General features: G+C 37.6%; 1 protein-coding gene across 2 annotated transcripts in view; it reads left to right on the forward strand.

Annotated features, from left to right (window-relative positions):
* Positions 1–27,330, forward strand: part of DIPK1A (divergent protein kinase domain 1A) — a 117,312-nt gene that overhangs the window by 73,550 nt on the left and 16,432 nt on the right. For both annotated transcript variants that reach the window (XM_043460628.1, XM_043460629.1), the window contains one exon: positions 7,749–7,883. In XM_043460628.1, coding sequence (XP_043316563.1) covers positions 7,749–7,883 — 135 coding nt within the window. The remainder of the gene's footprint in view (positions 1–7,748; positions 7,884–27,330) is intronic.

Consider the following 27,330-nt stretch of genomic DNA (forward strand, 5'->3'; position numbering starts at 1 on the left):
TCCAGTGGTCATGTATGGATGTGAGAGTTGGACTATAAAGAAAGCTGAGCGCCGAAAAATTGATGCTTTTGAACTGTGGTGTTGGAGAAGACTCTTGAGACTCCCTTGGACTGCAAGGAGATCCAACCAGTCCATCCTAAAGGAGATCAGTCCTGGGTGTTCATTGGAAGGACTGATGCTGAGGCTGAAACTCCAGTACTTGGGCCACCTCATGCAAAGAGTTGATTCATTGGAAAAGACCCTGATGCTGGGAGGGATTGGGGGCAGGAGGAGAAGGGGATGACAGAGGATGAGATGGTTGGATGGCATCACCAACTCGATGGACATGAGTTTGAGTAACCTCCAGGAGTTGGTGATGGACAGGGAGGCCTGGCGTGCTACGATTCATGGGGTCACAAAGAGTCGGACACAACTGAGCAACTGAACTGAACTGAACTGGTGATGATTTAAAATTCACAGGTCGAAGAATCAATATTGTGAAAATTACTACCAAACACAACTACAGATTCAATGCAATCCCTACCAAATTACCAATGGCATTTTTCACAGAACTAGAACAAAAAATTTCACAATTCATATGGAAATACAAAAGACCCCAAATAGCCAAACCAGTCTTGAGAAAGAAGAATGGAGCTGAAGGAATCAACCTTCCTGACTTCAGATTATACCACAAAGCTCCAGTCATCAAGACAGTATGGTACTGGCACAAAAACAGATATAAAGACCAGTGGAAAAGAAAGAAAGAAAGTGAAGTTGCTCAGTCATGTCTGACTCTTTGCGACCCCATGGACTGTTGCCTACCAGGCTTCTCCATCCATGGGATTTTCCAGGCAAGGGTACTGGAGTGGGTTGCTATTTCCTTCTCCAGGGGATCTTCCCGACCCAGGAATTGAACCCGGGTTTCCCTCATTGCAAGCAGATGCTTTGCCCTCTGAGCCACCAGGGAAGCCCTAAAGACCAGTGGGACAAGATAGAAAGCCCAGAAATAAACCAATGCACCTATGGATACCTTATTTTTATAAAGGAGGCAAGAATATACAATGGGGCAAAGACAGCCTCTTCAATAAATGGTGCTGGGAAAACTGGATAGCTACACGTAAAGGAATGAAATTAGAACACTTCCTAACACCATACACAAAGATAAACTCAATGGATTTAAGACCAGAAACTATACATTTAAGACCATACATACATTTAAGACCAGAAACTATAATATTCTTAGAGGAAAACATAGGCAGAACACTTAGTGACATAAATCAAAGCAAGATCCTCTATGATCCACCTCCTGGAGTAACAGAAATAAAAACAAAAGTAAACAAGTGGGACCTGATTAAACTTAAAAGCTTTTGCACAGCAAAAGAAACTATAAGCAAGGTGAAAAGACAACCCTCAGAATGGGAGAAAATAATAGCAAATGAAACAACTGACAAAGGATTAATTTACAAAATGTACAAGCAGCTCATACAACTTAATGCCAGAAAAAGTCAACCAATCCGAAAGTGGGGAAAAGACCAAAAAAGACATACAGATGGCTAACAAATATATGAAAAGATGCTCAACATTGCTCATTGTTAGAGAAATGAAAATCAAAACCACAATGGGATGTCACCCCATATTGGTCAGAATGGCCATCATCAAAAAGTCTACAAACAATAAATGCTGGAGAGGGTGTGGAGGAAAGGGAATGCTCTTGCACTGTTGGTGGTAAAGTAAATTGATACAGCCACTATGGAAAACGGTATGGAGAGTCCTTAAAAAGTTAGGAATAAAACCACCATATGACCTGACCCAGCAATCCCACTCCTAGGCATATACCCTGAGGAAATCAAAATTGAAAGAGATACATGTATCCCATTGTTCACTGCAGCACTATTTACAATAGCTAGAACATGGAAGCAACCTAGATGTCCAATGACAGATGAATGGATAAAGAAGTTGTGGTACATGTACACAATGGAATATTACTCAGCCATAAAAAGGAACACATTTGAGTCAGTTCTGATGAGGTGGATGAACCTAGAATCTATTATACAGGTGAAGTGAGTCAGAAAGAGAAAGATAAATATTATATTCTAACACATATATGGCATCTAGAAGAATGGTACTGAAGAACTTATTTACAGGGCAACAGTGGAGAAATAAACATAGAGAATAGATTTATGGACATGGGGAGAGGGGAGGAGAGGGTGAGATGTATGGAAAGAGTAATATGGAAACTTAATTGCCATAAGTAAAATAGATAGCCAACGGGAATTTGCTGTATGGCTCAGGAAACTCAAACAGGGGCTCTGTATCAACCTGGAATGGGAGGGAGGTGGGAGGGAGGTTCAAAAGGGAGGGGATATGTGTATACCTATGGCTGATTCATGTTGAGGTTTGACAAAAATCAACAAAATTCTGTAAAGCAATTATCCTTCAATAAAAAATGAATTAAAAAGAAAAAGCAAACAAAAATTAACAGATCGAAACTGTAGTTATGTTTGCATCAACCTAATAAATGATGTTGAATGTGAAAAATAGGTAAGTAATATAGAAGTAGTCTTATGTAGCTGAATTTTGATGTGTTGCCTCTTTATGCCTAATTCAAAAACTTAATGTAAAACTATTTGAATAAGTTCATAGGTTTTCAGATTTGTCATGAAATAAAATTATCACAGTGAAACCAAACAATATTAAAAAAAAGTAAAAGTATCACTGTTCTTTACAGTAGAATTGGTAGAGAGTTTGTTTCATCATTTATATATTTTCCATCTCCAGTGATTTTTCTTTATTTATAATAAGATATTGCCAATCATTTAGTCATTAATAATTATTTCTATTATTTCCAGACAGATGTTATATTTTTCTAATTAAGTAGTAGCTTATGCTTTAAAGACTAATTTAAAATAAAATGATAGTGTCATACAAATTTGATTCTTTCAACCCCATAATCTTTGCTTTCATTTTATTTTGTAACCATAATACAAGTTTTCTCAGCTTTAGCACTATGGATGTTTAGGCAGATAAGTCTTTGATGTGGGGAGCCCTCCTGTGCATTGAAGGATGTTTAGCAACATTTCTGGCCTCAACAGACAAGACTCCAATCACCCTTTGTGGTTCTAGACCCTGCCAGGTATCCCCAGGGGGCAAAACTGACTCTAGTTGAGAATCATGCCATAAGTGTATTCTCTAAAATTCTTATCATGACTTTCAGGAGCATAATTTGGAATAAAGCAATGTACCACTAGTGAAAAGTGAAAGTGAAAGTCACTCAGTTGTGTCCAACTCTTTGTGATCCCATGGACTATACAGTCCATGGAATTCTCTAGGCCAGAATACTAGAGTGGGTAGCCATTCCCTTCTCAAGGGAATCTTCCCAACCCAGGGATCAAACCTAGGTCTCCCGCATTGCAGGCAGGCGGATTCTTTACCAGCTAAGCCACCAGGGAAGTAGCTAGGCCCCAAATCAGCAGAACAAATTTTGCTTCTGGGCAGTATTTTGGATAGTTCAGCATCAAAAAAAAGGTCATAAACAGTAACTATATTTTTTCATCAAAGTCTAGATTGTCTAGGTAATTGGTATAGAACAGACCACTGGGAACATTTTAGTGAGTGCCACACAGGGAAATAAAATTAGTCAGTAGCTACAGATGTCATTTATGGCTGTTTTTCTTCAATCTTTATTTTAAAATGTGAGGCAACAGGATCTGCAGAAATTAAAGGACACATGAAAGCCTTTATACTAGTTTGTGTTACCCTCAAATCACGGTAATTTCAATGACATACTAGAATAAAAATGTGTTTCATTCCTTTTGTCATTTATATATAACAGGTGATGCCCACTGCCCTGCTGGGAACATCATCAATCCAGCTTCCTCTCCAAAAATTTTGGCATTCTGTATCATGACGAACACACAGTGGGCAAGCCAGTTTACAGGGTATTTTTCCATTTAAACATATGCCAGAGGAAAGAAAATTTAATGTAGCTCTTTGAGAGAAAAACAAAATGACTTCAAATTTTATTAAATTGGCTGTGCAGGAGGAAGAAATAGACAGGTCTTTGCTGCCAACATCTATTAAGCTTGATATGCATTTGATAGCTAATGGAAATTGTTGATGGAGACTCCAAAGGTAGTTGACGTTACTAGACTTCTTGAGGTGGGTGTCAAGGAGAAGGTAAGACAGAACCAGGTTCTGAGCTAGCAGAGAACCTGCTCACCGTGTCTGCGTGGTTTCCTTCACTCTGTGACTTCTACCTGCTGCAGAGCAAGGCAAAAAAAGGAAAAAAGAAAATGTTATTTTACAGTGTAAGGTCTTCCTTGATTTTTTACTAAACTAATTGAGATTAATCTTGTTTTAAAACCCCATCTCAATATTATAAGATCGAACTTCTCACGTAAGTGGTTGATTGTAACTTTATGGCCACTAAAAGATTTCAAACTGCTTTCATGCCTCTTTGTACACAATGAATAACGGGCAAAATAATGAAGATTGGTGTCCTTAAGTCTGCTCTGTTTAATTCTGCTGTCTGCTCTTGTACAGTGCTGTCTCTAATTGTACATAGTTTAATGATATCTAGGAGTATAAAGTTGTTGCCCATAAATAGCTTGTAAATAGCTTTCCTAAAATAAAATGGTTTCAATAATTGTATTCAGTAACTTCTTGATTGCTGAAACTTGGTTGCCTCTGATAATGCACTATTATAATAATAGGTGTAAAAGATGTCATATATATTACATGGGAGTGGGTGGGGGGATGTGTGTGTGGGTATGTGTATAGTGTAGACTTAATTCTTCACTTGTGAGACATCCCTAAATGTAGAATTTGCTAGATGAAATTTTTTAGAGTTTTTGATGTATATGGCTAACTGCTTTTTCACAAAAGCCGTGACAACAACCCTACCACCATCATAGGAGTGAGTACAAATCTCCTACTGACTTCAATTCTTGTCCTGAGCCCTCTGGCTACTCTCTCTTAATCTAATGATGAAAACTCCTGTCACATCCCATTTTATCTTTCAGCTTTGTTTACAGTGATTTTTGTCACAACTTTAAAGTTTTTACATAGTCAATGTCTTCTTTTAGAGATCTGTGGTATTTAGAATTTTTGCATCTCAAAAAACATTTTTGAAAAATCCCTGCATTTGTATTGTATTATTTCATATTTTACATGTGTATCAGTTTCCTGTGGAATTTATTTTGGTGTAAGATGTGTTTTAGGTTTTTAAATATGCTATTTCCAAATGATTAACAGTTATCTTATCATCTTTTATTAAATAATCTTTCTCTAATGGCCACATACACACAAAAGATTGGATTTATACAACTAAAATCATGCCATGCTACCGTTGTCCAAGAAACCCTCTGAACTGTGTTAAGGGTACTTATCTGGTATTTAGGATTTGTTTGTCACTGTAAATGCAAATGTTCTGAAAGTGCCTAAGGTGGCGCCAGGCACATAGTAGACAATAGATAGTTGCTGAATGAATGTGTGGAAAGTGGATATCTTGGTATGAAAGTATTCCTTATCGTACAACATAAAAAAATGTTAAATCAGTAGAGAAAAACCTGTACAAAAGAAGGCGTGTAACCATCACCCAGCTTGAACAGTTACCAACTCATGGCCAGTATTGTTTTAATACTTTTCCCACCTACCTTTCCCTTCCTATATTGTTTTGAAGCGAATCCCAGGTACTGTTTCATTCATAAATGTTTCAGTGTCTATCTCGAAAAGATTAAGTCGTTTTTCTTTAAACATCACATTATTATGCCTAAAAAACTAAAATAATGCCTTTACAGCATCAGATATCCTGTCAGCCTTCAAGTTTTCAATTGTCTCATAAATGTCATTGTTTTTTTACAGTTTTTCATTTGAATCAGGACTCAAAAAAGATCCACGAAATGTGATTTTTTAATATACAATATTTCTTAGTATTTTTGGATCTTTGGTTTTCTTATCTTTTCTCTCTTTTCTCTCTTGTAATTTATTTGTTGAAGAACTGGGTTATTTGTATTGCTGCATTTCCCACAGCCTAGAGTTTGCTGATTGTATCCTAATACTGTCATTTACTTAAGTGTTACTTATATGCCTCTGTCTCCTGTATTTCCTGTAAACTGGTAGTTGGAGCTAAAGGCTTAATCAGATTCAGATTCAGTTTTCTTTTTGGCAAGCCCAAAAAGAAGGCGGTGGCCTATCATAATGACAGTGTTACTGGCTTTTTGTTCAGGGCCTTGCAAATTGATTTTGCTAACATTTGTTGAGTATTTTCTGTGTGCCTAGCAAAGTGCTTATGTTCTGTAGGCATTATGTCACTCAATAATATTTAAGCTTTGTAATACTAGTACATATCAATTTCTGTCTGATGACTAGACCTCTTATTAGAGCCAGGTAATCTTAAATATCTTTCAAACAAACCCCTTGGTGTATACTCATGGTCATTTATGTGATTTAATTTGGAAATCTATCTGGACTTTCTTTTTATTGGATTTATTTAGAGCTATGCAAAAATAACTTGCATTTAAGGCATTTAAAAAAATATTTTAATAATAAAACTCAGAGACCTATCATTTAACTGTGAATTTGTTGTACTCAAGCTTTTTGGTACTGGGATTCACCTCACAAAGACCGATATCTAAACCACAAATAAAGCCAAAAGAGTTCAGTATTTATTTCTGAGTCCCTTTTTCCTCTGCACTCATTGTCTCTGCAGATGCCCTCATGTCTCTTTCATCTCTTTCGGCTTTCTTTGCATGCCCACAGCGCTCACAGTATCCTACTGTTGTCCAGTGTGAGAAACTGACTTGGGGTTGTAAAAGCAAAACTAGCTTTTCGTTGTTTGTCTACATGTCTTTAATTTATTTTTGCTCAATTCTCCCAATGGTCCTAAATTCAGTTATTTATAAAATCAGACCATTGGAGTTCCAGACTCAAAACATAAATGTCAAATTATCTTGACCAGCTGACAGTTTTGGAGATGAAACTGTTTGATGTGTAGTTGATGGAGAAAAACCACCAACTGACCCGAGTCGCAATTAGATACCAGAGCACAAGTTGCAAAGCAAGGCAAAGAGGATCCTATTGTACAGCTTTACAGACTGGCATGTGGGGAGTCATTTATTCTTAATATATCTTAATCTTTCTTCTCCTTTAGTAGTTGTAACTTTTCCCTCAGATTTACAGAATATCTGTTAGGTGAAGCATTTGATTGATTGAATAAAAGGAACATGAAGCATTGGTGAATACAGCAGAGAAATAGGAATGAATGTGAAGTTTCATTTCTTAACTCTAGTTGTACCTCACTGTACTTAGACTAGTAGCCAAGTTCTCTGTTTTTATTTCTTTAAAACACAATTGTTTTTTCCATACTTACTCATAAAGAACTTTAAGATTCTTATTTGAACCAGTCTTCTGTAAGCTTGTCATAAGAGGGGATTGTGTCTCTCTTTACCTGATCTTACTGGGTGTCCAGGGTAGCGTGGTGCGCGTGCTTGTGCTTAATGAGGAGCTTTGGATGCTGCTGGTATTTGAAAGATTATACATTTTAAAGGGTATTTTGTTCTCTTTTTCTTGGCAAGACCAAGGAGCTTCCTTTTCTAAGACCAATGCTTTTTAGACTCAGTGAAAGTACACATTGTTCTAGGAGAATTGCCATATGAAAGCCTAGAATATATATTGAGTGCTTCCAAGAAAGGGGGAAAAGTCATGTTCTAGGACAGTGAGTGCTGACTGGGTGCTGAATGATTGATTGTTATGTGCTCTTTTACTTACAGGCTCGCTTCTCATATGTGCGGATGAAATATCTTTTCTTTTCCTGGTTGGCGGTTTTTGTTGGAAGCTGGATTATATATGTGCAATACTCTACCTATACCGAACTATGCAGAGGAAAAGACTGTAAGAAAATAATAGTAAGTATTTTTTATTTTCTAGTATATGGAAAAACCTATTCTCTAGTTGAAGTAGAGTTGATTTAATTGTACCAATCTCTGCTGTGCACCATGACTCAGTTATATTCATATACACATTCTTTTATTTTTATATATATATATATATATATAGTTTTCCATTATGGTTTATCCCAGGAGGCTGGGTATAGTTCCCTGTGCTATATGGTAGGACCTTGTTGTTTATCCATTCTAAGTGTAATAACACATTAAAAAACTATATTAATAACACATTATATTTATTACTTATACATAGACTAAAAATTATTTTCAAAAAGTAAAAGTTAATTTGATTTTGAGTTGTGTCGAACTTCTTACCATTTTGATATGTCCAAATTAGGACTGTTCCCCACTTTGAAAATCTCTGTATTCAGAAATCTGAGTAAGACAGACCAGTATGAGAACATGCTTATTACAAAGAGGGATTCCTGCTTTTCAAATACACTTGAAGTTTAGTTTACTCTAATCAGATGGATTTTTAAATATTTATAGTATGAAAGTGTTATTTGCATCCATCCTTTCTGGAACATATCTTTTGAATAAATGGAGTCATTCTCGAATGCTGAAAATATATGTAGAAAGTATATATGTGTATTTATTATTTAATTTCTATCCTACTGGATATATCTTAGGAAAATCACTCTAACAGAATAAGATTTCTAGTAGTAAATATTGGTTCCATAGCACTTATATTTTAAATGTTTGAGGATAAGTAAATTTAACTCCCTGTTTTCTGCTAATATCTTCTATATAAATAATATTAAAAACATCTAAGAATTCATCTAAGAATTATATTTTTATATTATTGAGATCCCAATTATTATAACTTATTAATAGTTCTAATTATTGAATGGTTACCTTTTAAACAGGCCAGTGGTGCTAGGTGTGTACATTTAGCAGGGAAGAAGGTATCCTGACCTTATGAACTTAGAGTCTAGTAGGGAAGAAAATAAATAATTACAGTATGTTAAGATAATTATTATAATTATTACAGTAACAAATTATATAGGGTCATAAGACAGGGAGACCTGAAGCTTTCCAAAGTTCTAAGAGAATAAAAATCAGGTTAACTCTAGACATTCTGTCAGTCAGAATAAAAATAAATTATTCCCTAGGAGTATAACATCCTCTTATGTAGTCAGAAGAGAAATACTAATATAAGAAGCAAGGGAATTAATTAGCAAAGAAGAGTTCCAAATCAAGGAAGGTTGAAAGATATCAATCTTATGTTCATTCCAATTGGCCATTCAGATCCTTGAGGACTTTTAAAATAGAAGGAAACTTTGGGGCCAGGCAGTATACTGGATACTTCATATTGTCATTAGTACTTAAAATAATCCTGTGAAAGCCCCCCAAACCCACTTTACAAATAAAGAAATATGACTAACAAGAGAGAAGAATTTGCCTTTCATGGTGGAGCCAGAATTTGATCCCAACTCTGTCTCTATAAAAAGCTCATGCTCAAAAAAAAAAAAAAAAAGCTCATGCTCTTTCTGCTACCCAGAGTCAGAAAAGACTGACAAAGGAAGTTATATAATCAACTATAATAACATATAAATAACCAAAACTATTTGATATGTTTATTTTCCTTTTTTAAGGTCACCTTTCTCAAACTGGATTTCTTGAGTAACCTTAAAAGGTAGTCCATGAATCAGATATACTTGAAAACAGAAAGTTAAACAAATATAAAGAGTTGACTTTACTGAGGACTTCTTAGGATCTTTAACATACTAATGTGTGTTCTGCATCTCCAAAGAAAGCAAATATATTTGATTAGGAGAAAAATCCATCCCCACTGTAACCCTCCCAGGAAGACTTATTAACATCATCTGGCTATGTTAGAAATACTGTTTCAAGAGATTAGAAATAGATGCGGTTTTATCTTGTTTTTAATATAGTAGCCTTTAAAACATAAGGCATATGTTGGTACATATTCTGTTATGAGTGAAATTATAGTTTAAGTACCTCATTTTTCAAGTTCATTTTAATGGATAAGAAATGAAAGCAGAACATAATTCTAGCATAAATTAATGGTTATCTTTCTAAAACTTGAAAATAATAAAGGGAACAGCATCGAAACATGTATATTATCTAGGGTGAAACAGATCACCAGCCCAGGCTGGATGCATGAGACAAGTGCTCGGGGCTGGTACACTGGGAAGACCCAGAGGAATCGGGTGGAGAGGGAGGTGGGAGGGGGGATCAGGATGGGGAATACATGTAAATCCATGGCTGATTCATGTCAATGTATGACAAAAACGACTACAATATTGTAAAGTAATTAGCCTCCAACTAATAAAAATAAATGAAAAATAAATAAATAAATAAGTTTTCTAAGTCTAAAATATATCTTTTTCCTAAGACTGTCTTTAAAAAAAAAAAAATTGTAGTTTCTCTGCATTTGGGAATTATGTTCTTAAACTTACCCAAACTGGCAATACTTTAAGACCAGTAGTACTAAATAGTACCGCTATGGCATAGGAATTGTGTGATTAGAAAAGAAAGCAGTGGGGCTTCCCTGGTGACTCACTGGCAAAGAATCTGCCTGTCAATGCGGGGGACACAGGTTCAGTCTTCCATAAAGATCCCACATGCTGTGGAGCAACTAAGCCCGTGCCTCACAGCTACTGAGCCTGTGCTCTAGAGCCGGGGAGCTGCAACTACTGAGCTCACGTACCTAGACCCTGCGCCCTGCAACAAGAGAAGCCATGGCGATGAGAAGTCTGTGCACCGCAACTAGAGAAAAAGCCTAAGCAACAACTAAGACCCAGCACAGCCAAAAATAATTAAAATTATATTTTTTTAAAAGAAAGAAAATAGGCAGAGAAAATATTTTTAAAGTATATGTTAAAGCTTCAAAGAACTAACAAGGTAGTGAGGAATTACTTGATTAAGATCTGAGAAAGGGGGACTTCCCTGGTGGTCCAATGGCTAAGATTCTCTGATCCCAGTGCAGGGGGCCTCGGTTCAATGCCTGGTCAAGGAACTAGATCCCACGTGCCACAACTTCAGAATTCGAATGCCACAACTAGAGATCAAAGATCAGAGAAACTAGTGCTGCCAGTAAGATTCAGAACAGACAAATAAAATAAGTAAATATTAAAAAAAAAAAAAAAAGATCTGAGAAAGGATAAGATTTAAGAGAGGTGAGCCTTGATTTTGTAACTGTTTGCCTGGAGATATATGACCTAAAATATAGTCTTATGAGGCTATGAAGGTAAAAATATAGTACAGTTTCTACCAGGAGTGGGACCTTGGTACACCATGCTTTGGGCTGAGATCCCAAAGGGCTGAACCCCAAGACTGAAGGTGAGCTAAAAGAATCTCAAGAAAGGTGAGCTGACTTTTGTAGCTTCTTTTTCCCTTGAGGAATTTGCTAATACTAGGCATAAGCAGGCACTGAGAACCAGGACTGTATACTGGGAGACCTTTGCTCTGGGGACAAGAAGCCAGCAAGCTTTTATGGAACACTAAGGGAACCTCATGCATACAGGCAGTTATCCTGTTGGGATGTTTGCCACATCCTGGGCTTTACAGAATGGGAGGCTAAAAAAAATCTCATTGGAAAGCCTTTGAAAAGCAGACATTTTGGCAGTCTCACAAGATACAGACTAGAGTTATAAACTGCCAGAGGGAGAAATCTCAATGAATTCCCAGGGTCTCAGTTAAAAATCCTGGAGGGCTATGCTCTTGGAATGGAGATGAACCCAAAGTAGCTTGACCTTTACTGGAAATGCAATTAAACCTGCACTCAGCACAGCCCCCTGATTGGTTTAAGGTGATCAGTTACCATTATATCTGCCTGCTAGAAGAAAGGGAAATCCTCTCTGGAGGCATTATGTACAAAATTACAGGGTATACCAAAAGACAACATGACATGACCAAAACCCAAGAAATAGAAGCAGATCCATAGATGATCTAGATATTACTGTCATCCAAAAAAGATTTTTAAATAACTATGTACATGTTCAAATATATAGGAAAAAAACAAAGGTAGAGAATATAAATTTTAAAAAATGGGTAATTTCAACAGGGAATTAAAATGTATTTAAGAGAATCAGGAAGATAATATAGAAGTTCCTCAAAGTTAAATTCAACAGGGAATTAAAATGTATTTAAGAGAATCAGGAAGATAATATAGAAGTTCCTCAAAGTTAAAGTTCCTCAAAGAATTACCATATGAATTACCAGCAATTCTACTTTTAGGTATATACCCAAAAGAATTGAAAGCAGGGACTCATATACTTGCACACCAATGTTAATAGCAGCATTATTCACAGTAGCTGAAAAGGTGGAAACTCTCTAATGTCAATTAGCATAAACAAAATGTGACATATCCATACAAAGGAATATTAATCAACCTTTAAAAAGAATGAAATTCTGATGAATGTGCAATGTGGAGTAACTTTGAAAACACAGTGCTATAAATGATATAGCCAAATGCAAAAGGACAAATGTGTGACCCACCTATATGAGATACCTAGAATAATGATTACACATAAATTGATTTGACTCCACTTGTTAGACTTAGTATGAATAGAATACTTGATTTCTGATTTATAGTAACCCAAGGCTTTGATATATTTCCATGTATTTTGGCATCTAGTATTACTGCTAAAAGTCTAGAAAATTTATTATCTTAGTGATTTTAAAACACTTGAGTGAAGCTTGAACTTTTGGACAGAAATGGTATGGACCTAACAAAGGCAGAAGACATTAAGAAGAGGTGGCAAGAATACACAAAACTATACAAAAAAGATCTTCATGACCCAGATAATCATGATGATGTCCAGCCAGACATCCTGGAATGCGAAGTCAAGTACTTCTGCTTTATTGACTATGCCAAAGCCTTTGACTGTGCGGATCACAACAAACTGTGTAAAATTCTTCAAGAGATGGGAATACCAGACCACCTTACCTGCTTCCTGAATAATCTGTGTACAGATTAATAATAACCTGTGTACAGGTTAAGAAGCAGCAGTTAGAACTGGACATAGAACAACAGACAGGTTCCAAATTGGGAAAGGAGTACGTCAAGGCTGTATATTGTCAGCCTGCTTATTTAACTTATATGCAGAGTACATCAGGCGAAATGCCAAGCTGGATGAAGCACAAGCTGGAATCAAGATTGCCAGGAGAAATATCAATAACCTCAGACATGCATGACACCACATTTATGGCAGAAAGCGAAGAACTAAAGAGCCTCTTGATGAAAGTGAAAGAGGAGAGTGAAGAAGTTGGCTTAAAACTTAACATTCAGAAAACTAAGCTCCTGGCATCTGGTCCCATCACTTCATGGCAAATAGATGGGGAAACAATGGAAACAGTGACAGACTTTATTTCTTTGGACTCCAAAATCACTGCAGATGGTGCCTGCAGCCATGAAATTAAAAGACGCTTGCTACTTGGAAGAAATGCTATGACCAACCTAGTTCAGTTCAGTCCCTCAGTCATGTCTGACTCTTTGCAACCCCATGGACTGCAGCACGCCAGGCCTCCCTGTCTACCACCAATTCCCGGAGTTTACCCAAACTCATGTCCATTGAGTCGGTGATGCCATCCAACCATCTCATATTCTGTCGTCCCTGTCTACTCCCACCTTCAATCTTTCCCAGCATCAGGGTCTTTTCAGATGAGCCAGCTCTTTGTGTCAGGTGGCCAAAGTATTGGAGTTTCAGCTTCAACGTCAGTCCTTCCAGTGAACACTCAAGACTGATCTCCTTTAGGATGGACTGATTGGATCTCCTTGCAGTCCAAGGGACTCTCAAGAGTCTTCTCCAGCACCACAGTTCAAAAGCATCAATTCTTCTGTGCTCAGCTTTCTTTTTAATCCAACTCTCACATCCATACATGACCAATGGAAAAACCATAGCCTTGACTAGACGGACCTTTGTTGACAAAGTAATGTCTCTGCTTTTTAATATGCTGTCTAGGTTGGTCATAACTTTTCTTCCAAGGACCAAGCATCTTTTTTTTTTTTTCAAGCGTCTTTTAATTTCATGGCTACAGTCACCATCTGCAGTGATTTTGGAGCCCAAAAAAATAAAGTCTGCCACTGTTTCCACTTTTTCTCCATCTATTTGCCCTGAAGTGATGGGGCTGGATGCCATGATCTTAGTTTTCTGAATGTTGAGCTTAAAGCCAACTTCTTCACTCCCCTCTTTCACTTTCCTCAAGAGGGTCTTTAGTTCTTCGCTTTCTGCCATAAAGGTGGTGTCATCTGCATATCTGAGGTTATTGATATTCCTCCCAGCAATCTTGATTCCAGCTTGTGCTTCATCCAGTCCAGCATTTCTCATGATGTACTCCACATATAAGTTAAATAAGCAGGAAGACAATATACAGCCTTGACGTACTCCTTTACCTGTTTGGAACCAGTCTGTTGTTCCATGTTCAGTTCTAACTGTTGCTTCCTGACCTGCATACAGATTTCTCAGGAGGCAGGTCAGGTGGTCTGGTATTCCCATTTCTTTAAGAATTTTCCACAATTTTTTATGATCCACACAGTCAACGGCTTTGGCTTACTCAGTAAAGCAGAAATAGATGTTTTTCTGGAACTCTCTTGCTTTTTTGATGATCCAGAGAATGTTGGCAATTTGTACTCTGGTTCTTCTGCCTTTCCTAAACCAGCTTGAACATCTGGAAGTTCACAGTTCATCTAGTGTTGAAGCCTGGCTTGGAGAATTTTGAGCATTACTTTGCTAGCATGTGAGATGAGTGCAATTGTGCGGTAGTTTGAGCATTCTTTGGCATTGCCTTTCTTAGGGATTAGAATGAAAACTGACCTTTTCCAGTCCTGTGGCCACTGCTGAGTTTTCCAAATCTGCTGGCATATTGAGTGCAGCACTTCCACAGCATTATCTTTCAGGATTTGAAATAGCTCAACTGGAATTCTATCACCTCCACTAGCTTTATTCATAGTGATGCTTACTAAGGCCCACTTGACTTCACATTCCAGGATATCTGGCTCTAGGTGAGTGATCACACCATTGTGGTTATCTAAGTCATAAGGGTCTTTTTTGTATAGTTCTTCTGTGTATTCTTGCCACCTCTTCTTAATATCTTCTGCTTCTGTTAGGTCCATACCATTTCTGTCCTTTATTGTGCCCATCTTTGCATGAAATGTTCCCTTGGTATCTCTAATTTTCTTGTAGAGATCTCTAGTCTTTCCTATTCTATTGTTTTCCTCTATTTCTTTGCATTGATCACTGAGGAAGGCTTTCTTATCTCTCCTTGCTATTCTTTGGAACTCTCCATTCAAATGGGTATATCTTTCCTTTTCTCCTTTGCTTTTGGCTTCTCTTCTTTTCACAGCTATTTGTAAGGCCTCCTCAGACAGCCATTTTGCTTTTTTGCATTTCTTTCTCTTGGGAATAGTCTTGGTTCCTGTCTCCTGTAAAATGTCATGAACCTCACTCTATCAGATCTAGTCCCTTAAATCTATTTCTCACTTCCACTGTATAATTATAAGGGATTTGATTTAGGTCATACCTGAATGGTCTAGTGGTTTTCCCTACTTAGTTTAATTTAAGTCTGAATTTGGCAATAAGGAGTTCATGATCTGAGCCACAGTCAGCTCCCAGTCTTGTTTTTGCTGACTATATAGAGCTTCTCCATCTTTGGCTGCAAAGAATATAGTCAATCTGATTTTGATATTGACCATCTGGTGATGTCCATGTGTAGAGTCTTCTCTTGTGTTGTTGGAAAAGGGTTTTGCTATGACCAATGCGTTCTCTTGGCAAAACTTTATTAGCCTTGCTCTGCTTTATTCTGTACTCCAAGGCCAAATTTGCCTGTTACTCCAGGTGTTTCTTGACTTCCTACTTTTGCATTCCAGTCCCCTATAAGAAAAAGAACATCTTTTTGGGTGTTAGTTCTAAAAGGCCTTATAGGTCTTCATAGAACCATTCAGCTTCAGCTTCTTCAGCATTACTGGTCGGGGCATAGACTTGGATTACCGTGATATTGAATAGTTTGCTTGGAAACAAACAGAGATCATTCTGTTGTTTTTGAGATGGCATCCAAGTACTGCATCTCGGACTCCTTTGTTGACTATGATGGCTACTCCATTTCTTCTAAGGGATTCTTGCCCACAGATATAATGGTCATCTGAGTTAAATTCACCCATTTCAGTCCATTTTAGTTCACTGATTCCTAAAATGCCGATGTTCACTCTTGCCATCTCCTGTTTGACCGCTTCCAATTTGCCTTGATTCGTGGACCTAACATTCCAGGTTCCTACGCAATATTGCTCTTTACAGCATCAAACCTTGCTTCCATCGCCAGTCACATCCACAACCAGGTGTTGTTGTTGCTTTGGCTCCGTCTCTTCATTCTTTCTGGAGTTATTTCTCTGGTGATCTCCAGTAGCATATTGGGCACCTACCGACCTTGGGAGTTCATCTTTCAGTGTCCTATCTTTTTGCCTTTTCATACTGTTCATGCGGTTCTCAAGGCAAGAATACTGATGTGGTTTGCCATTCCTTTCTCCAGTGGGCCACATTTTGTCAGAATTCTCCACCATGACCTATCCATCTTGGGAGGCCCTACATGGCATGGCTCATAGTTTAATTGAGTTAGACAAGGCTGTGGTCCATGTGATTAGATTGGTTAGTTTTCTGCGATTGCAGTTTTCAGTCTCTCTGCCCTCTGATGTAGAAGGATAAGAGGCTTATGGAAGCTTCCTGATGGGAGAGACTGACTGAGGGGGAAACTGGGTCTTGTTTTGATGGGCGGGGCCATGCTCAGTAAATCTTTTTTTTTTTTTTCTTTCTTTTTTTTTTTTTTCCAGTAAATCTTTAATCCAATTTTCTTTTGATGGGTGGAGCTGTGTTCCCTCCCTGCTATTTACCTGGGGCCCAACTATGGTGGAGGTAATGAAGACAATGGTGACCGCCTTCAAAAGATCCCAGGCATGTTTGCTACACTCAGTGCCCCCAACCCTGCAGCAGGCCACCACCAACCCATGCCTCCGCTGTCACCAACCTAGACAGGATATTAAAAAGCAGAAACATTACTTTGTCAACAAAGGTCCGTCTAGTTAAAGCTATGATTTTTCCAGTAGTCACGTATGGATGTGAGAGTTGGACTACAAAGAAAGCTGAGTGTGGAAGAATTGATGCTTTTGAACTGTAATGTTGAAGACTCTTAAGAGTCCCTTGGACTGCAAGGAGATCCAGCCAGTCCATCCTAAAGGAAATCAGTCCTGAATATTCACTGGAAGGATTAATATTGAAGCTGAAGCTCCAATACTTTGGCCAGCTGATGTGAAGAGCTGACTCATTGGAAAAGACCCTGCTGCTGGGAAAGCTTGAAAGCAGGAGAAGGGGATGACAGAGGATGAGGTGGTTGGATGGCATCACCAATTCAATGGACATGAGTTTGAGCAAGCTTCAGGAGTTGGTGATGGACAGGGAAGTCTGGCATGCTGCAGTCCATGGAGTTGCAAAAAGTCGGACAGGACTGAGCGACTTAACTGAACTGAAATTTTTAATCCAGTTTTGAGCCTATAAAGAAATACTATGTTGTAAAAAGAAGAAAAAAAAAACCAAGAAATTAACATGACACAGTATTATTAACTAAAGTACAGATTTTGTTCAAATTTCACAAAATTTTATGCTAGTGTCCATTATTTGTTTTCATACCTTATTCAAGATTCCATATTGTGTTTAATTGCATTGAGTAGCTTCAGCTGCATGCAACAAATTCTGGTAAATTCTCTTTTCATTTTTATTCTTTGCAAATATTTTCTAATTTTCCTTGTTATGGCTTCTTAGAAACATCTGTCATTTAAAAGTGGACATTTAATTTCCAAATGCATGGGATTTTTAAAATATCTTTGATATTAATTTTTCATTTAAATGCTTTCTTCTCAGCAATAACTCTCTGTTTTTTCAGTCTTCTAATATTGAGGCTTTCAGTTAAGTCAAAGATCTCTCTTGGTAAATGTCACATTGCACTTGAAAAGATATGGATTATTTTCAAGATATGGATTACATCTTTTGACACTGATTTGTAACATAATTTCACAGTGATAAGAGAACAGACTCTGTATGATTTCAGTACCTTTAGACCATGAAATTTTTGCACCTTGCTTTGTGTTCCTGAATGTGTTCCAGTGTCTCCTAGTTTATAATCTATGGGAACTTGAATAGACTTCATATCCTACCATTGTGTGAAATTTGTATAAATCTTAATTATGTTGAGTTGGTTCATAGTGCATTTCAGGTCTACTATATTCTACTTCTCTGTATATCCATTCTATTAATTTTTAAGAGTTTGATATTGAAACTCCAACTCAAACTCTTAATTTGTCTACTTAAAAAAATAATTGTAATATATAGTGGAACTATATGTAACCTTGTTTTGTAATTTCCCAGTCTCCTATAAATGTGTTATTATACTTTCAAAATTTAAAATATAAAAAAGAAAGACAAAAAAATTACATATAAATAGGGAAAAGGGTAAACGGAGTTAAAATGTTTAAAATCCTTATCATATTGCAGAGTAGGGGAAAAGTATTAATTAACTTTAGACTTGCTAATTCAATTATGTATTTTATTGTTTTTAGGATAACCTCTAGAATAGAAAAAGGGCACATCATTTCCAAACTAATGTAGGAAAATTAGGATAAATAATAATACTCAGTCCTAAAGATGGCAAGAAGGTCAAGAAAAGCAATATAACAGGCAGAAGAAGTAGAAAACACATAATAAGATGATAGATATCACAAATTAAATTCCCTGGGAAACAGACTCAGAGACTGAGATTTGCCCGAAGGAAGTTTGTTGGGATGGCCTTTTGAGATTAACATCTGTGAGGGAGTGAAGAAGCAAGATAGACCGAAGAAATTTAAACTGCAATGCGATGGTAATAAAAGCCTTGGTTGATTCTACAGGGAACCTGGGATTGGGGTGGCCCTGCAAAGACGCAGGCGTTTACACCCCTCTCCCTGACTAATGGTTGGATACCATTTTCCGTCCTCTCCCAGCTTCCTTAAAGGGGATATGACCTTGGATAAGGCTGTATTCCAGCTGAGGGCAAGTCCCAAAGAAGGATTCAGCTGAAACCTGTTGACTACCTATGTGCTCAGCAGCTGAGGGAATGAATGCCCCAGTTCTAGAGCAAATATGAGTGGCTTAGCATGGCACTGACTGTAATATATCTAAACCCAAACATGTTGGTAATTAAATTAAATATAAAGGGACCAAATGCTTCAGTTAAAAGACAAAGATTGACAGACTGTTAAAATTTAAAAGCAATTATATAAGATACACATCTAAAATATAAAGATGCAGATAGATTGAAAGTAAAAGAATAGGAAAACATTCATGCAAATGTGCACATTCTAAAAGGGGGAATGTTTAGAGGGAAAACCATGGCTATATATATTCATGTAAGTTTAATATTGCACAGACTATACCTCTTCTTAAAGTTTGAATTCGCTCTTACTGGCTTGAAATGCAATTCCTTTTAAATTTGCTTTGCCTGGGTTACAGGTTTGCAATAGCTGCCTAAGTAATTGTCTGGTCTTCTCCTAAATTATGGCACTATCCACACGTACTTGTTCTGGTCTTAGTAATTCCTGTTTTGAAATGTGGAGTCTAAACTGATTATCTCTCTCCCTCTGTATTACTGCATAGACTGTTCTCTTAAGTGGAATGAACTGTACAGAGCATATAATAAGATGGCTGGTTTTCAGTTTGGGATATACATACATAAAACTGCATTATCTCAAAACCACATTTAGTGAAAACATGTTTGCCAAAGGATTACAGTATCTTGTGTATAAATTCTGAACAGCTTTCCTTTAAAATCCTCAGTCAGTTTCGTCTTAGTGAACTAAGGAAGATTAAAAAGAGACACAGAAGATCCAAAAAGCAGCCCTATAAATACTGTTTGCTAAAGTTTAATAATGAGGGTTCTTTTCTTTCTTTGAAAGTTGACAGTTTCGCTTTTAACTTTTTTCTAGTTTTTTTTTCTTATTTTTCATAATTTAATATGTATTTGCAAACACACATATTTAATATGTATGTTAGTCATTATTCTGAGTGCTGTCTGATATAGTCGTAACCAGAGTCCATGTCTTAAGAAGCTTGTGTTCTTAAAGCAGAATATGAATAATAAAAACAAAAACCAAATAACTGACTTCATATATTAAGAAGGGCAGTGAGAAAGGATATAATAGTAGTATTACGTAGAGAATGGCAAAGGATCCTATCTTGACCAGAGTGGTTGAGACAGGCTTTCCTGAGAAGAGGGCATTTTAAATTGAAACCTGATGAGAAGGAAATAGCTGTATATCAGGGCAAAAAGCATTTAAAATGGGAAAGGAAGTAAGTACAAATGTCCAAAGAACAAAGCAAGTTTGGAAAATAGGACTGGTTTCATGTGTGACTTGTGAAAATGTCTCATTACTTTAGTCATATTGGTATATCTTCAAACCTTGGATACTAATGGTACAATACACAAAGTATGAGGAGCTTCTTGATTATAAGTAGCTCAACCATATCATGTTAGTCTATTGGAGAAAACACTAGCCTGGGCTCACAGAACTAGTCTTACCCTTTCCTGTGATGTATGACTTTGAATAAATGACTTCATTTTATTGACTAGCTATTAATTCCATTGTACAGGTGAGAAAAGTATTTCTTTTTTAAAAAAGTATTTATTTTTGGCTGTGCTGGATCTTTGTTACAGTGTGGGCTTTTTCTTGTTGCTGTGAGCAGAAACTTCTCTTTGTTGCCATATGCAGGCTTCTCACAGGGGTTACCTCTCTTGTTGTGGAGAATAAGGTCTACGGCTCTTGGACTTCAGTAGTTGTAGCCCGTGAGCTCAGCCCGGACTCTAGAGCATAGGCTGAATATTAATTGTTGTGGCACATGAGATTAGTTGCTCCATGGCAGGTGGGATCTTCCCAGACCGGGGATCAAACCTGTGTTTTCTGCATTGGCAGGCAGATTCTTTAACACTGAGCTACCAGGGAAGCCTCAGAAAATATTTCTGCCCTACCTGCATCACAGATTTTGTGAGGATAAAGTAGAATCAAACCAATTAAGCTGAATGATATTATGATATTATCTATTTTTTGCTTTGTTTGAAAATAAATATTTATTTTATCCCACAGTATGAAAAACAAAGACATTTTTTGGGCAGCTGAAGTATCTTGACATATCTATTGAATACAGAGAACTTGATTTCCTTTGGCCTGGGGCAAGTACCCTAGTGCTTGTCCCTGTAACAATTTGTACTTCAGAATTTCCTTAGAAGATTGCTCTGACTCTTTCTTAGAGCATTGCCTCCAAGGTGAGAATATTGCCTAGGATAGGAACAACAGGTGATTGACACAGTGTTATAAGCAGTTTACTTACATTTAAGAATCATGGTCTGTCTCAGTTTACATAGCTTTCTTTTTCTCTGTATATCTCTATCTCTGTCTTTTCCCCTTTCCTTCCATTTGTGTGTAAGGGTTCCTATTTATTCTAGTAAAGTGCATCAGCTTTGGAATAAATGAACTTCAGGTTTGAGTTCCAGCTTTGCCATTCCTTAGCTGTGTAAGTTAGGCAAATTATTTAGCCTCTATAAAATGGGGATTAATAATACTACATGTCTCATCAGGTGGTTGTGAGGATAAAATGAGTTCATGTATTAAAAGGCTTAATACAACACTTAACACTTGACACATAGTGTTCAATGAATTATTATCTCATTTATACATTTGAATATGACTAGGAAGATAAGACATGTACAAACATGTATATGTACGTGACATTATATGATCAGTTGTATCAATCAAGGTTCAAGCAGAGAATCAGGGCCAATAAAAATACATACTAAGAGATTATTGTTTTAAATTTTATTAATATGTATTTATTAATATTATTTATTAGCAACATGGGTGGACCTCAGGGACATTATGCTAGGTGATATAAGAAAGACAAATACCACATGATCATGTTTATATGTGGAATCTAAAATACAACAACAACAAAATCCAGCTCATAGATGCAAAGAACATATTAGTCTTTGCCAGAGGAGGGGGTGTAAGGTGGACAAAATTGTTGAAGTGGATCAAAGGTACCAAACTTCCAGTTATAAAATAAATAAGTCATGAGGACATAATGTACTCAATGGTGACTATAGTTCATAATACTGTAGCCAGTGAATCACAGCCTTGGTCATTGGGCCTTTTGGCTACCTGTAAATTAATATATTTTCCTCTTTTATCTTTTTATAATAAATTTGAAAAACAAACAATATTGAACAAATCAGCTATGTATTTCATATGTACTATGTACTATATGTGAATTAGTCTAATTTAGTAATTAATTACTTTTCTTACAAATTCAGTATTGAAAATCACTATAGAATATTAGTATTACTGCCCTGAGATGTTCTTCACTAACCAATGGATAATTCTTGTCAATAGATACTGTAAAGAGATGAGAACTGTGTTCTGCTCTTCTTTGTTTAAAGGCAGCTCTCACTAAAACTAAGGGCAACCAGTAACTAACCCTAATTAGATGTGCTCAGAAGGATCCATTTTTTCCCGATTGTGCTTTTTCTTTTTTCCACCAAGCTAGTTATATTATGTTATATATTTTCTCTGATCATAGCTATCACTAATTCACTTGTTATTTCAGCAAAGTCCTATTTTGTGCCTAACCATAAAGAAAGTTTGTACAGTTTGACTCTGGTTTGCTGGGTTCTTTAGAAAAGAAAAAAGAATGATGGAGAATGGAGAGAAATTTTCCTTCTATATGTTTTTCAGGACAACTTTAATATTGAAATTTCTGGCATGTTCCTCCATGATCAAGAGTGTTTGTGCTAAGACTCTACCTCAGCAAATAATGAGGAATCACTCCCTGTGACACATTCTGGTGAACCTTTGTGACTATTATATGAGCAAATGCTTTAAAATCTAAGCATTAAAAGATGAAAGAACCTGTAGATTTTATTACAGTCTCTTAAGATTTAATTTCTAGAGATAATGGTTTGTTGCTTAAAACCACTAGCTTCAGTTCAGTTCAGTTCAGTCGCTCAGTAGTGTCTGACTCTTTGCGACTCTATGAACCGCAGCATGCCAGGCCTCCCTGTCCATCACTAGCTCCCAGAGTTTACTCAAACTCATGTCCATTGAATCAGTGATGCCATCCAACCGTCCAAATGGAGATAGGAGATGTCCAAAAAGCACTTAGAATTTAATTCAGGAGAAAGACCTGTGTAAGGACAGAGATTTGTTAGAGCCACGGGAATAAATGTTACCATGGTGATGTACAGAGAACCCAAAGAAAGTAGAACAAAACCCTGGAAAAACAACAGTATTTATGATGATGAGAAGGGACTGAAGGTTGTAATTCAGAGTTCATAGTTCATGACTTCTACTGGTTCTTATAACATTCCCTCTCTGAGAAAGAGTAGGAATGAGTAGAAATATCTTATATTTTAGCCAATGCACATCTCTCAATTTCACCAGTGATAGCTCATTTCTAACTTCACATGCCATACGTTTCACCAGTAAAATCCTAATTTGCTAATTAACCATATCTCAGAGATGGATCAATCTTTGTCAAGAAACAGATAACAGAAGCCCTCGCAGCCTCTGGAGCGTGGGCTTCCTTACTACCTTATTAGAACACTAGTCAGGCGCCTGTGCATTCCTGACTGGGGTATTAGAGGCGCCTGGGCCATAAACAGGCACATATAGCACACCGTAGCTGCAGGTAAAATACATCATAACAGAAGGGAAGGACAGAGTGGAGAGGATTCTTCTGTGTGTGTGTGTGAGTGAGTGTGAAAGGAGAGAGAAAGAAACAGAGTGATGAGCACTGTTAATGTCTGAGAGAAAGAATGAGAGGTTGACGATACAGTGAGAATGCAGAGAATGGTGAAGTTGTTTTAAAATAGCTGATGTAGGGAATGGGCAAGGGTGCTGACTAGAGACCCAACAGAATTTTCAGGAATTAAGAACCCAACTCTTGTGCTTCTTCCTAAGTAAGGAGAAATTGATGATTGTCTGAAATACACTTTTAGAATGTGGCTCTTAGAAAATCATTTGAAACCTAGTACTATGCATCTGTTCATTGTTACCGCCTCTTGTGGTACAGTTTCCATAGTTCACGAAGTTATTGTCAGCACAAATGGGTTTCATCAAATTTAGCTGAAGAGTGCCATCTTCTGGTGCCATGAGGAATGTGCAAGCAAAAGGGGTGAAGAGTAAAATCCTCATAGTTAAATAAAGCCTTTGATGTTTTCTGCTCAGTATTGTAAAGTTGAACATTATCTGTAGTCTCTGTGACTTTTTAGCTAGAAGATCAGATTACTGAAAGTGATTATAGTTTGTGTGTATGGCTGAGCCTTGAAAACAAGACAAAACAAAAAACAAAACAATATGTGGCCGACCATCCTTTTCATAAAAGCATGTGGGAAATTTGCTTTTGGTTTGTGATTCAAGCCACAAGTTGAAGAGCCTGTTCTTTGTGACTACCTCTTTGATGCAGGCTTGGCTTGGTGCCTTTAATTAAAACAAGAATCTGATTCTTGTAGCTGAATGCCCACTGAATGTCTTCACTGTTTCACAGTTTACTAATAAGATACTGGTTTGTTCCTTTTTTTTTTCTTTAGTGTTTTAAACATTATGGAAAAGCATTCATTTTATCCTCAATGAGGTTTTAAAATCAAAAGCTCTATGTTTTTTATGCTGGTTATTTAATAAGCATTTATTAGACAATTCCAACCTCTGTGCTATGTGCTAGAGTGAAAAGGAAGTTCAGAGATGGCAAGGACCACGTCTGTGCTTCCAAATCATCTCACATTGTATTAGGGAAGATACTGTGAATGTAAACAAAGTTAGACTTGGGAATACAGGGAGAGAAGGGACAAGAATATAAGCTCAGGAAGGAAATAATACAGCCTTGGGATTGTTCACTGGAAGACATGTATGGTTTAAATCTTGACCTGGGATGGAATTGCAGATAAAGTGTGCCTCAGGATGCAGGAGCCAAAGATTAGTTAAAGCAGGTAGCTCTCCTAGTCCTTCATAACAGAAGGCCCTATTTCTAGACAAAAACCAGAATACTCTTAATCCATTCATCTATCCAGCAAGAACTTTTGATATGCATTTGATTATTTGCAAAGTTCCAAGGAAACAAATATGAAAGTTGTGTCCCCACTTTGAGTTGCTGTGTAAAAGGAATGAGCACTTAGCAGGAGCACTGGGGATGGGCTTGTGACCCCATCACTGTTAAACACACTCTGAGCGTTGCCCTCCAAGATAAGTAATCCTGGTTCTTTTACTTGGGTGGTTAAAAGCACAGGCTCTGGAGGCAGACTGTCTGGGTTTGGACTGCGCCACCACTAATGTGCTCTGCAAGTTTCTTTTTTTTCTTTTGTCATTTTCTAAAAATGTATATATTCAAACAAAATCATCAGTTTTTTGGTATGAAATTTGTAATAGTCTCTGGGTTTTTTTTGTTTGTTTTTTGTTTTTGTCTTTTTTTATTTTTATTAGTTGGAGGCTAATTACTTTACAATGTTGCAGTGGTTTTTGCCATACATTGACATGAATCAGCCATGGATTTACATGTGTTCCCCATCCTGAACCCCCCTCCCACCTCCCTCCCCATCCCATCCCTCTGGGTCATCCCAGTGCACCAGCCCCGAGCACTTGTCTCATGCATCCAACCTGGACTGGCGATCTGTTTCACCCTTCATAACATACATGTTTCGATGCTGTTCTCTCAGATCATCCCACCCTCGCCTTCTCCCATAGAGTCCAAAAGTCTGTTCTATACATCTGTCTCTTTTTCTGTCTTGCATATAGGGTTATCATTACCATCTTTCTAAATTCCATATATATGTGTTAGTATACTGTATTGGTGTTTTTCTTTCTGGCTTACTTCACTCTGTATAATGGGCTCCAGTTTCATCCATCTCATTAGAAAATTCAATGAATTCTTTTAATGGGTGAGTAATATTCCATTGTGTATATGTACCATAGCTTCCTTATCCATTCGTCTGCTGATGGGCATCTAGGTTGCTTCCATGTCCTGGCTATTATAAACAGTGCTGCGATGAACATTGGGGTGCACGTGTCTCTTTCAGATCTGGTTTCCTCAGTGTGTATGCCCAGGAGTGGGATTGCTGGGTCATATGGCAGTTCTATTTTGAGTTTTTTAAGGAATCTCCACACTGTTCTCCGTAGTGGCTCTATAGTCTCTGTTTTTAATGTCGGCAGAATATGTGGTGATATCCCCTCTTTCATGCCTGGTATTTTTTTTTTTTTTTGCCTTCTTTTTCTTCATCAGATTTGTTTCTGCAAGTTTCTTAATCTTCTTGTGACCTCTCTTGCCTCAGTTTCTTTAACAGTAAAATGGAAATAATGATAATACCTCTCTCATAGGGTGGTTGTGAAGATCAAAGAGAAATATTACATGAAAAGTTCTTAGAACAATGCTGACCTGTAGAAAGCAATACAATAAACACCTGTGTACTTCCTACCTCCATAGCAGACCTTAACCCTTTGCCATAGTTGCTTCATTTGTATAGGTTTTAAAAATAATTTTATTTAATTATGTATGGCTGCGCTGGGTCTCCGTTGCTCCGTGGGCTTTTCTCTAGTTGTGGCCGGGGGGCTGCTCCCTAGTCGTGGTGCACGGCTCACTGCCGAGGCTTCTCTTGTTGTGGAGCACGGACGGGCCCTAGGGTGCTCGGGCTCAGTAGTTGCAGCTCCGGGGCTCTGGAGCACAGGCTCAACTGCTGCGGTGCGTGGGCTTCGTTTTCCACAGCGTGTGGGATCTGCCCGGACCAGGGATGGAACCCATGTCTCCTGCGTTGGCAGGTGGATTCTTTACCACTGAGCCATCAGGGAAGCCCTATTTTTTTTTTTAGAGATCTTTAAAATTTTTATTTACTCATTTATTTTTGGTTGCACTGTGTCTTTGTTGCAGTGCACAGGCTTCTAATTGCAATTGGCTTCTCTTGTTATGGCAGGCCCAGTTGCGGCTCAGACAGTAAAGAATCTGCCCACAGCGTGGGAGACCTGGGTTCAACCCCTGGGTCCGGAAGATCCCCTGGAGAAGGGAATGGCAACCCACTCGGTATTCTTGCCTGGAGAATCCCATGGACAGAGGAGCCTGGTGGGCTGTAGTCCGTGGGGCTGCAAAGAGTCAGACACAACTGAGCAACTAACTTTCTCTTGTGGAGCACGGGCTCTAGAGTGCAAGGGCTTCAGTAGTTGCACATTTAGAGATAAGCTTTATAGTCTCTGTGATCTAAAATCCTTAGAAACCTTAAACTATACCTGCAGAAGGTTTCACTCCTAAGTCATACCCAAGAACTCCTACCACCTTTCCCTCAGTGGAAAAAACATGCCAATGAAATTCCTGGCCATCCGATACCAAGCAGATGGTTC

The sequence above is a fragment of the Cervus canadensis genome, chromosome 2, assembly GCF_019320065.1.
Source record: "Cervus canadensis isolate Bull #8, Minnesota chromosome 2, ASM1932006v1, whole genome shotgun sequence".
NCBI classification, from domain to species: Eukaryota; Metazoa; Chordata; class Mammalia; order Artiodactyla; family Cervidae; genus Cervus; species Cervus canadensis.